This window comes from Balaenoptera ricei, chromosome X (genome assembly GCF_028023285.1).
Source record: "Balaenoptera ricei isolate mBalRic1 chromosome X, mBalRic1.hap2, whole genome shotgun sequence".
Lineage (NCBI taxonomy): Eukaryota > Metazoa > Chordata > Mammalia > Artiodactyla > Balaenopteridae > Balaenoptera > Balaenoptera ricei.
In genome coordinates, this window is record NC_082660.1 from 51,135,960 (window position 1) to 51,148,360 (window position 12,401).

The window sequence follows — 12,401 nt, forward strand, 5'->3', positions numbered from 1 at the left end:
TATAGTCCAGGAGGAGGAAGAACAGTGAGGAGAGTGTTGTACCTGGGTTTAGCAAGTTTCCATTTTTCTGCATAAAATGCTATCCAAATGCAAGGTGGCACATCGCTTAAGTTCTGAGCACCCCACTGACCCGTTCCCCACAAGATTCGTTTATTCATTGTAGGGGAAGGGAACCAAGGCCTTCAGGTCTGAGATTTACTGCTCTTGGGTCCTCTGGAAAATACGAGGTGGCTGCCCACAGGCCCCTGTTATGGAGTGCCATGTTAGGGTGTTTAGGCTGAGGGTTGGGGTTCTGTTCAGCAGGTGTGGCATGAACTCCCTGATATTATAAAAGCTTTTTAGGTATAAACTTGGCTCCTGCTTAACTCTTGAGACACTCCTGTCAAAATGTCCTTCTAGGGAAGCTCCAATCCATCTGGTTTCTTTGACTGTTGCCACCTCCTTTGTGCACAGAGCTAGGGAGGGCAATTTGGATACTGCCAGAAGTCCTATTTTTCCTTGGGTCTTCCCATCTCTCATGGACCCCACTCCCCATATCTTGTTTTCTGTATTCTCACTCCCTCTGTCAGTCTTTCGTCTTAGAATTCCTCCTTCCTCCGTGTCCCTCTCCTCTGGCCCCTCACTCATGCATAGACCTCCATTTAAGTATCCTTTTAGCCTCTCCCCAGATCTCTGCCAACTTCATCTTTCTCTCCCTTGCTCTGGATCTCTTCTAAACGTCTTTGTGTCCCTCTCTACTCAATTTATTCTGTCTGTTTTCCTCTAAGCCTCAAGATCTCACTCTCCCTCTGTTATTCTTCACCCCCTCCCAGTTGGGTGCCTCCCCCTCTTAGGTCATCCCTCCTGCTAGGGAGCCTCTCCATTTCTGACCCCTCCCCACCTCCTCCTAAGCAGCCACCTCCCCTTCTCCCTTCCCCCACAGCCCATCTCTACTTCCTTCTCCTCCCCCCTCCCTAGACCAGACCAGCTAAGTCCTATTCCATTTTTAGATGACTGATTATGATACTAGCTGAACTTTATTCACAGCCTGAATTTACAGCTGTTCCTTCCTTTCATGCCCCATCCACCAAACACACCCAATCGTTTCAACATGACAAATTCCTTACACACAGCGTGTCATGGCCACATAAATTTGTATTTTTCATGACAAAACAACAGTTATTCTGGCAAATATGATGGGTTATTAGGGATCCCTATGCTTTCATTACAGTGAAAAGCAACATTTTCTGTGTGTCTCCAAATCATACATTTGTCTTCACACATGTGATAAAGTTTACCCTAACAGTTAAGACTTTTTCACTAAATCATAGACATAGATATGGAAATCATCATCAAACTTGATGAAATAAACAGAAGGCTTGGCTTTAACTTGGTGAATGACTTTGCCTGTCCTTTTGGAGCCATCTTCTTTGGTATATTCTACATGTTTACCTATGAGGCCATCTATAACTCCTTCTGGCTCCCTGTCTTTTGAAGACTCACTGGACTCTGGCATGATATGGAGGTCACCTTCTTTATAATCATCTAGAAGCTGGTACATGTACAAGACAGGATCTTTCTCATAGGTAATATAAAACCAGGCTTTCATGATGGGTGCTTGGGCTAAGACCATCCCCCTCCATCCATCCTTGGAACCATGTTCACCCTCAAACATATGTTCCACAGCTTTACCAATTATGGTGTTTGCAAGGTGCACATCTCTGACTCGAGAAAATGGCACCTTATCAGGAAGGATTTTAAGCTTTAAAATCCTTTCATCTCTGTGAAGTTCCAGTCCATAGACACAGTCAATTCCATCATATTTCACCAGATAAAGAGAAGGATTTATAGGCACCTGATCCAGAACGGTTCCTTTCCACTGGGTGATGGGCTCATCGCCTTCCTTCCATCCGTGTGAAATTCTGCAGCCCACGATGTTCCTGCGGGGCTGGGAGAAAGGTCTGCCTCTCTGCTTCTTTTGAGAAGTCTTTTTCTTCCTCATACTTGCAGACCCGTTGTGGCCATCGACAATTTCCCTGGTTTGCTGCCCTGCAGCTGCCTTTTTGTGAGGGGTCTTCATACCTGCAGGGGGAGGAAGAGGCTAGGGAGAAACATGTAGTGTTCTATAGTGTGAGATTTTTTTCTCTGCATTGCAAATTCCCTGGGCACCAGGTATATGTACTACCACCCATGTTATTCACGTGTCCAGCAGGGATGCTGGCTATCAAAATACTATTGGATGCTTGTCTACAGTGTCCTCCCTTCAAACTTATTTGGCTGTGCTGGAGGGTTGGAGAGGTGATGGTTTTGGTGGTTGAGGCCCCAGCAAGAGGGAGCAGGTTCCTTTGGCTAATGCCTTATCCTGTTACCATACTGCGGTCCCCACACCTAACAGATATTCACCATTTATTAGCTCCCACCCTGTCTCTCCATTTGCACTTACATAGTCCCCTTTTCCCCTGCTCATTGCCGTCTGCTCTTCATCTGTTTTGCCTCCCATTCCCATGGCTTCTGCCTGTTGTTCACCTCTCCTTCATGTCTCTTCCTGGTCATCCCCATTTTGCCGCTGGGTGCCCAGAACAAATCTATTTCTCTTTCTGGGGCCACCTTTGTATACCATCCAGGTGCTCTTCGGCTCCCCCTTCCCCCACCCTCCCGTCCCCAAATCACCCTTGTCAGTCTCCCTCATCTCCTGTCCCAGCACACACCCCAATCTTCCCTCCTGGCACACACCAACCCGCATCCTCCGATTCTCTAGTCCAGCGCCCACCTCCCCAATTCCGGGGATCGCAGGCCTCACGTGTCCAAATCGGACACCTCACTGCTGCCTCCGCTGTGAACCTGTGGTGAAAGAGAATCAGCAGGCGACGAGTTCGGAGTTTGCAAGAGCTGGGAGGGGGGGATCCTTAGGCGACGAGCGTGTCTAGGAGGACAGCAGGCCAGGAGAAAAGGATGGCGGCAGTGTCTCCAACACCGGGCTCGCGGGCCCTCCACCTACTTGTTGGCGGTGACGGCCCCTCCGCCACATCGGGATCCCAGAAGCCGCTGCCGCAGCCGCAGTCTCCTCCCTCTTACCGTCGCGCAGCTTCCTGCCAGGAGAGAGGCCTCCCCTTCCTGCCAAACACTGCCACCCTCCCCGCCCCCGCCACTCTCAAGCCCACCTCTGCCCTGGGTCTGGGAGGTGTTTCCATCTCCCGCCCCTATCCCCTTTCCAAAATCTGGAGCCGCCTTGCCTTGCCCACAACTCCCCACCCCGACTGCTTTGCCCCCACTCTCAAGTTCAGGACCCCCGTTTCCCCCACCCCTACCCCACCCCCATCTCAGTGCCCCTGCCCCATATGCTTTCCATCTTCCAAGAATTCCCCTTTTCTTTTCCCCCTGTGCCCTTCGGATGTTATTCTCTGTATACGGAAACCTGCCTTTCCTGCCATTTAAAGGGATTTGAGGTAGGACAGAAGAAATGCGCTTGTGCTTCGTCTGCCATCTTGACACAATCTAGGTAATTTTTATTGTCTGGTCATTTCCAGACTTTACTTCTTGAGGATTTTTTTTCCTTTTCTTCTTTTTTCTTTTTCACAGATTGCAAAAGAATTGCATGCACAATGTGGACACTGTGTAAAATTCAGAAAATTCACTTGAAGAAAATAATCCACCCTAAATCCACTGTAAATCTCATTCCCTAGGGCTTCAAGCAAAATATGAACACTCATTATTTCCCTAACCTTTTTTTTCTAAAATCTCTTAGAAATCTGGGATCATTTTGCAAACTCAGTTCTTAATAATTCTTTGTAACATCATTTTTATGGTATTTTGAAAATATAGTGTATACAGCAATATTACAAGTACTAAATACTCTCCATTAAAATTTTTACTTGTTTTTATTGAAGCATTTTAAAATAAAATAAAATATTATCAATAAAATGTAATCCTCCTTTATTCTCTAACCCTGATCCTATTCCCTTCCTCCTCTCTAATGCTAGCAATCATCATTCAAATTTTGCATATCCTAACCCTCTTTATATTTATATTCATACATATATTATTTACAAATGGATATTATTCATTTTGTTTTTCATATGTATTTTTTAAAAGTTCATTATGAAGGATAATTAATTACTCCATACTGTGAGGGAAAGAGAATCATTCTCTTTCAATGGACCACACCTGATATTTCTGGAAGATGGCTCTGGGTCCTTATGACCCAGGTATATGTATGTACTGTGCAACTGATAAGAATATGACATCTCTACACTTTGTAAAACTAACCAATCATGTACTTAAACAACCTTATTTAACACTTCCTTTTAACAGTGTATGTATATGTCCACTCACAGATATTCAAGAAAATGTTTTTTTTTTTTCTTAAAAAGACGTTTTAAGCAAGCCTGAAATAGAACTCTGATAAGTCTTGTAATCTAACTTGGCTGAGCTTTATTCTGAACATAAGTTTAATCATGTGTATGTTATTTTTCTGCATCTTGCTTTTGTTACTTAATATTTTGTTTTTAAATTTCTCTGTATTATATCTCTAACATTCCTTGTTACCCTCAAACTCTATTGCAGAGTATACATATATGACATTTTTGTGATTCATTTAACAATATATTCAACCTCCATTCTCTCGATGGTCATTTGGTTCATTTCAACATTTCATTATTACAAATAATGATAAAATGAATAGCTTCCTGGACTTGGTCCAGAGTTTCTTCAGTGTGTACACTGGAAAAAGAAATACTGAGTTGTAGGTATAAGCAATTCAAAATTCCTAAATGTTGCCAAATTCCTACATTAATTCTTTGTACCAAATTATGGTATAATCAGCATGGTAGGTATTCCATCTTCTCCGCATTCTAGTCAACTCTTGATATTTTCATATTTTTAGAGTGTGCCAAACTAGTGAGTGAGGAGTGGTAGCCCATTGTTTTATTTTACATTTTTCTGATTATTAGTGAGTTTCAACTTATTTTCCTGTGTTTTTTTTTGCCATTCAGTCCTTCAGTCCTATTGTGTGTTTCTCTTCATATCTTTATTTTAAGTTGTTTATCTTTTTAATTTTTTTTTTATATTTTTGATTCTAAAGTTAGCCAGTTCCCCATATTTTATATGTATTTTTTATTTACACATGAAATATTGGTATCCATTCCCCTTTTAAATTATTAGAATATTGCAAATTAATATTTACAACATTCACAATCGCTGTTGCTTTATGCCCCAGATTGTTCTCTGTTATGAACTTGCTGATTTACCTTCTCTACTTATGTACCCATAGAAAATGTATTTTGCATATTATTTAATGCAACATACTGTTAATTTTGAGACACTTTTATTTTGTGTACCAATAAAAAAGAAAATAACCACCAATTAAACTGTGATAAACCATGAATTAAAAGACATATGCCACATTTAGAGATGTTAAAATGTGAAAAACTAATAAAAAGGAAAAATATAAGGAAAGTAAATGGAAAGAGTAGGATGCTACTTTTTTGTCTAAAAATATGTGGGAAAACTTGGTCTTAAATTAGATGAAATATGGCATTATTGGTGAATTTTTAAGCATAAATTATACCATATTTTCTACAACTTACTTTTGCATTAAGCAGTATGTTTTGGGGTTATATTACCATTAGAACATGTTGTTAGTTTTTCCATCTCAAAAATACCCTTCTGATTTCATTTATCCTTTCAGCTACCACCTCATATTTCTACTCCCTTTTGCAACAAAACTCCTTGAAAGAATTTCCTATCCATTGTCTTCAATATTTTCCTCCCATTGTCTCTCAAACCTACTCCGACTCTAGTCTGGCTCCCCTGTCCATTCCCCCATTACTCCATGGAAACTGTTTTTGTTAGGTCATCAATGACCACCAATTTTCATTTATTAATCCCTATCATACTTTATCTATAGATGGCCTTTGATCATCCCATCTTCCTTGAAAAACTTCTATTTCTGACACTAAGGATCCCACACTCTCCAGGTTTTTCTGGTGACTCACTGGCTACCTCTTAGTCTTTTAAAATGTGTTCTTCCTTATCACTCCCATCTCTTAATGTTGTTGCGTCCCAGGGCTCAGTCAGGAAGATACCTTCTCTATCTACACTCTCCCCTTTGGTGATCTCATCCAGGATCATGGCTTTAAATGTCATCTAGAAGTTGAAAAGTCTCAAATTACTATATCTTGGCTGACCTCTCTTTGTACTCCAGATTTGTAAATCCAGTTACCTACTTGACCTCTCCATGGGGCTAACAAAGTCATAGTCATAGTCAAAGTCAAGTCAAAGTCATAGTCACAATGAGAGCCACATTGAGGACTTCATTTAAAATTCTTGTCTCAATGCTCCGAATCTTTTTTATTTTGCTCGACTCTTTCTCACACTATTTGTACTAATTAATATATGCTTACTTCTTCTACAAATACTATCCAAACCTTAGAAGTGCAATATAAAAAAATAATTTCTTACACGTGAAACAGTACAACGCTGGCATTTCTGGTCAGTGGGCAGCTTTCCTAGAATTGGTAATTCAGAGAAGAAAGCACCTTGATCTCATCAAACCTAACCATATTCTATGACTTCATGATCCTCAGCCAGATCCTCTCTATCCAGCTGGCCATCAAACAAAGAAAGAGAAAGAGTTTTCTAGAGTGGTGCTGTCTAATAGAAATATTAAGATAAGTCAAATGTGCAAGGGAGCCAAGAATACTCAATGGAGAAAAGATTGTCTCTTCAATAAATGGTGCTTGGAAAACTGGATATTCACATACGAAAGAATGAAAATGAACCCCTATCTTACACTATTAATAAAAATTAACTCAAAATGGATTAATGACTTAAATGAGAGACCTGAAGCCATAAAATTTCTAGAAGAAAACACAGGGAGAAACTTCCTTGACATTGGTCTTGGCAATGATTTTTTTGGATATGACACCCAAAGCACAAGCAGCAAAAACAAAAATCAAGTGGGACTACATCAAACTAAAAATTTGCACAATAAAAGTAACAGACAACAAAATGAAAAGGCAACCTACAGAATGGGAATAAATATTTGCAAACCACATATCTGATAAAGGGTTAATCTCCAAAATATATAAGGAACTCATACAACTCAATAACAAACAAACAAACACCACAATCCAATTTAAAAAGTGGGCAAAGGAGTTGAACAGACATTTTTCAAAGAAGATCTTCAAATGGCCGATAGGTACATGAAAAACTGTTCAACATCATTAATCAGGGAAATGCAAATCAAAACCAAAATGAGGTATCACCTCATACCTGTTAGAATACTTATTATCAAAAACACAAGAGATAACAAGTGCTGGCAAGGATGTGGAGAAAGGGGAATATTTGTATAGCGTTGATGGGAATGTAAATTGGTATAACCACTATGGACAATGGAGGTTCCTCAAAAAATTAAAAATAGAACTATCATACACTCTAGCTATTACACTTCTGGGTATATATTTAAAGGGAACAAAACAAGTTTTCAGAGAGATATATCATTCCTGTGTTTATTGTAACATTATTCAAAATAGCCAAGTAATGAAAACAGTCTAAGTGTCCATCAACAGATGAATGTGTAATGAAGATATACAATAGAATACTATTCAGCTACGAAAAGAGGAAATCCTGGCATTTACAACAAAATGGATGGACCTTGAGGACATTATACTAAGTGAAATAACTTAAAAAAAGACAAATACTGTGTGATTCCACTAATATATGGAATCTAAGAAAGACAAAATCAAAGAAACAGAGAACAGATTGGCAGTTGCCAGGAGTGAGAGGTGGGAGATGAGGAGTGGGGGAAATGGGTGAAGGTGGTCAAAGTGTACAAACTTCCAGTTAAAAAATAAATAAGTTCTGGGGATTTAATGTACAGCATGGTAACTAGAGTTAAAAATATTGTATGCATATATGAAAGTTGCTGAAGTAGATTTGAAAAGTTTTCACCACACACATAAAAATGTTGTAACTATGTGAGGTTATGAATGTGTTAACAAACTTTATTGTGGTAATTATATTGCAATATGTACATATATGAATTCACTACATTGTACACCTTAACTTATACAATCTTATATGTCAATTACATCTCAACAAAGCCAGAAAAAAGGGTGAGTCATATATGTATTTTTAAAAACATCTTTATTGGAGTATAATTGCTTTACAATGGTGTGTTAGTTTCTGCTTTATAACAAAGTGAATCAGTTATACATATACATATATCCCAATATCTCTTCCCTCTTGCATCTCCTTCCCTCCCACCCTCCCTATCCCAGCCCTCTATGTGCTCACAAAGCACCAAGCTGAGCTACCTGTGCGATGCGGCTGCTTCCCAGTAGCTATCTATGTTACATTTGGTAGTGTATACATGCACATGCCACTCTCACTTTCTCCCAGCTTACACTTCCCCCTCTCCGCGTCCTCAAGTCCATTCCCTAGTAAGTCTGCGTCTTCATTTCCTTCTTGCCCCTAGGTTCTTCATGACAACTTATTTTTTTTTTTTTTTTAGATTCCATATATATGTGTTAGCATACGGTATTTGTTTTTCTCTTTCTGACTTACTTCACTCTGTACAAAAGACTCTAGGTCCATACAACTCACTACAAATAATTCAATTTCGTTTCTTTTTATGGCTGAGTACTATTCCATTGTATATAAGTGCCACATCTTTTATTTTCTTAACATTTTATTGGAGTATAATTGCTTTACAAGGGTGTGTTAGTTTCTGCTTTATAAAAAAGTGAGTCAGTTACACATATACATATGTCCTCATATCTCTTCCCTCTGGCATCTCCCTCCCTCCCACCCTCCCTGTCCACCCGTCTAGGTGGTCACAAAGCACCGAGCTGATCTCCCTATGCTATGTGGCCGCTTTGCACTAGTGATCTATTTTACGTTTGGTAGTGTATATATGTCTATGCCACTCTCTCACTTTGTCCCAGCTTACCCTTCCCCCTCCCCGTATCCTCAAGTCCATTCTCTAGCAGGTCTGCATCTTTACTCCTGTCTTGCTCCTATGTTCTTCTGACCATTTTTTCCCTTTTTTTTCTTTTTTTTTTAAGATTCCATATATATGTGTTAGCATACAGTATTTGTTTTTCTCTTTCTGACTTGCTTCACTCTATATGAGAGTCTCTAGGTCCATCCACCTCACTACAAGTAACTCAGTTTCATTCCTTTTTATGGCTGAGTAATATTCCATTATATATATGTGCCACATCTTCTTTATCCATTCATCTGTTGATGGACACTTAGGTTGCTTCAATGTCCTGGCTATTGTAAATAGAGCTGCAATGAACATTTTGGTACATGACTTTTTTTTTTAACATCTTTTTTTTTTAAACATCTTTATTGAAGAATAATTGCCTTACAATGGTGTGTTAGCTTCTGCTTTATAACAAAGTGAAACAGTTATACATATACAATACGTTCCCATATCTCTTCCCTCTTGCATCTCCCTCCCTCCCACCCTCCCCATCCCACCCCTCTAGGTGGTCACAAAGCACCGAGCTGATCTCCCTGTGCTATGCGGCTGCTTCCCACTAGCTATCTATTTTACATTTGGTAGTGTATATATGTCCATGACACTCTCTCACCCTGTCACATCTCACCCCACCCCCTCCCCATATCCTCAAGTCCATTCTCTAGTAGGTCTGTGTCTTTATTCCCATCTTGCCACTAGGTTCTTCATGGCCTTTTTTTTTTTTTTCCCTTAGATTCCATATATATGTGTTAGCATACTGTATTTGTTTTTCTCTTTCTGACTTACTTCACTCTGTATGACAGACTCTAACTCCATCCACCTCATTACAAATACCTCCATTTCATTTCTTTTTATGGCTGAGTAATATTCCATTGTATATATGTGCCACATCTTCTTTATCCATTCATCCGATGATGGACACTTAGGTTGCTTCCATGTCCTGGCTATTGTAAATAGAGCTGCAATGAACATTTTGGTAAATGACTCTTTTTGAACTATGGTTTTCTCAGGGTATATGCCCAGTAGTGGGATTGCTGGGTCGTATGGTAGTTCTATTTGTAGTTTTTTAAGGAACCTCCATACTGTTCCCCATAGTGGCTGTATCAATTTACATTCCCACCAGCAGTGCAAGAGGGTTCCCTTTCCTCCACACCCTCTCCAGCATTTATTGTTTCTAGATTTTTTGATGATGGCCATTCTGACCGGTGTGAGATGATATCTCATTGTAGTTTTGATTTGCATTTCTCTAATGATTAATGATGTTGAGCATTCTTTCATGTGTCTGTTGGCAATCTGTATATCTTCTTTGGAGAAATGTCTATTTAGGTCTTCTGCCCATTTTTGGATTGGGTTGTTCGTTTTTTTGTTATTGAGCTGCATGAGCTGCTTGTAAATCTTGGAGATTAATCCTTTGTCAGTTGCTTCATTTGCAAATATTTTCTTCCATTCTGATGGTTGTCTTTTGGTCTTGTTTATGGTTTCCTTTGCTGTGCAAAAGCTTTTAAGTTTCATTAGGTCCCATTTGTTTATTTGTGTTCTTATTTCCATTTCTCTGGGAGCTGGGTCAAAAAGAATCTTGCTGTGATGTATGTCATAGAGTGTTCTGCCTATGTTTTCCTCTAAGAGTTTGATAGTGTCTGGCCTTACACTTAGGTCTTTAATCCATTTTGAGTTTATTTTTGTGCATGGTGTCAGGGAGTGTTCTAATTTCATACTTTTACATGTAGCTGTCCAATTTTCCCAGCACCACTTATTGAAGAGGCTGTCTTTTCTCCACTGTATATGCTTGCCTCCTTTATCAAAGATAAGGTGACCATATGTGAGTGGGTTTAGCTCTGGGCTTTCTATCCTGTTCCATTGATCTATATTTCTGTTTGTGTGTCTGTACCAAACTGTCTTGATTACTGTAGCTTTGTAATATAGTCTGAAGTCAGGGAGCCTGATTCCCCCAGCTCCATTTCTCGTTCTCAAGATTGCTTTGGCTATTCGGGGTCTTTTGTGTTTCCATACAAATTGTGAAATTTTTTGTTCTAGTTCTGTGAAAAATGCCAGTGGTAGTTTGGTAGGGATTGCATTGAATCTGTACATTGCTTTGGGTAGTAGAGTCATTTTCGCAATGTTGATTCTTCCAATGCAGGAACATGGTATATCTCTCCATCTAATTGTATCATCTTTAATTTCTTTCATCAGTGTCTTATAATTTTCTGCATACAGGTCTTTTGTCTCCTTAGGTAGGTTTATTCCTAGATATTTTATTCTTTTTGTTGCAATGGTAAACGGGAGTGTTTTCTTAATTTCACTTTCAGATTTTTCGTCATTAGTGTATAGAAATGCAAGAGATTTCTGTGCATTAATTTTGTATCCTGCTACTTTACCAAATTCATTGATTAGCTCTAGTAGTTTTCTGGTAGCATCTTTAGGATTCTCTATGTACAGTATCATGTCATCTGCAAACAGTGACAGCTTTACTTCTTCTTTTCCAATTTGGATTCCTTTTAATTCTTTTTCTTCTCTGATTGCTGCAGCTAAAACTTCCAAAACTATGTTGAATAATAGTGGTGAGAGTGGGCAACGTTGTCTTGTTCCTGATCTTAGTGGAAATGGTTTCAGTGTTTCACCATTGAGGACAATGTTGGCTGTGGGTTTGTCATATATGGCCTTTATTATGTTGAGGAAAGTTCCCTCTATGGTTGCTTTCTGCAGGGCTTTTATCATAAATGGGTGTTGAATATTGTTGAAAGCTTTCTCTGCATCTATTGAGATGATCATATGGTTTTTCTTCTTCAATTTGTTAATATGGTGTATCATGTTGATTGATTTGCATATATTGAAGAATCCTTGCATTCGTGGGATAAACCCCACTTGATCATGGTGTATGATCCTTTTAATGTGCTGTTGGATTCTGTTTGCTAGTTTTTTGTTGAGAATTTTTTCATCTATGTTCATCAGTGATATTGGTCTGTATTTTTTTTCTTTGTGACATCTTTGTCAGGTTTTGGTATCAGGGTGATGGTGGCCTCGTAGAATCAGCTGAGGAGTGTTTCTCCCTCTGCAATATTTTGGAAGAGTTTAAGAAGGAGAGATGTTAGCTCTTCTCTAAATGTTTGTTAGAAATCGCCTGTGAAGCCATCTGGTCCTGGGCTTTTGTTTGTTGGAAGATTTTTAATCACAGTTTCAATTTCAGTGCTTGTGATTGGTCTGTTCATATTTTCTATTTCTTCCTGGTTCAGTCTCGGCAGGTTGTGCATTTCTAGGAATTTGTCCATTTCTTCCAGTTTGTCCAATTTATTGGCATAGAGTTGCTTGTAGTAATCTCTCATGATCGTTTTTATTTCTGCAGTGTCAGTTGTTACTTCTCCTATTTCTTTTCTAATTCTATTGATTTGAGTCTTCTCCCTTTTTTTCTTGATGAGTCTCGCTAATGGTTTATCAATTT

At 39.2% G+C, this 12,401-nt stretch overlaps 1 protein-coding gene across 6 annotated transcripts; it reads right to left on the reverse strand.

Annotated features, from left to right (window-relative positions):
- Positions 1 to 958: 958 nt before the first annotated feature.
- LOC132357237 (spindlin-2) lies at positions 959 to 3,047 on the reverse strand. Of its 6 annotated transcripts, none has more exons than XM_059910510.1 (2): positions 2,978 to 3,044; positions 959 to 2,080 (listed from the first exon to the last, which is right to left on the reverse strand). In XM_059910510.1, the coding sequence occupies exons 1-2, from the start codon at positions 3,005 to 3,007 to the stop codon at positions 1,286 to 1,288; spliced, it is 825 nt and encodes a 274-aa protein (XP_059766493.1). In that variant the 5' UTR covers positions 3,008 to 3,044; the 3' UTR covers positions 959 to 1,285. The 6 variants fall into 6 exon arrangements, with proteins under 6 accessions (XP_059766493.1, XP_059766494.1, XP_059766498.1 ...); XM_059910511.1 differs by having other exon boundaries at positions 959 to 2,061; positions 2,713 to 3,023; XM_059910515.1 differs by having other exon boundaries at positions 960 to 2,061; positions 2,978 to 3,047.
- Positions 3,048 to 12,401: the final 9,354 nt, after the last annotated feature.

What these genes read in the sequence shown, in the direction of transcription:
- LOC132357237 (XM_059910510.1), bottom strand. Translation starts at nt 3,007, where the DNA reads ATGTGGCGGAGGGGCCGTCACCGCCAACAA. An exon ending in GGGGCCGTCACCGCCAACAA is followed by an intron (nt 2,081 to 2,977) that starts GTAGGTGGAGGG and finishes GTTTCTCCCTAG; the next exon opens with CCTCTTCCTCCCCCTGCAGG.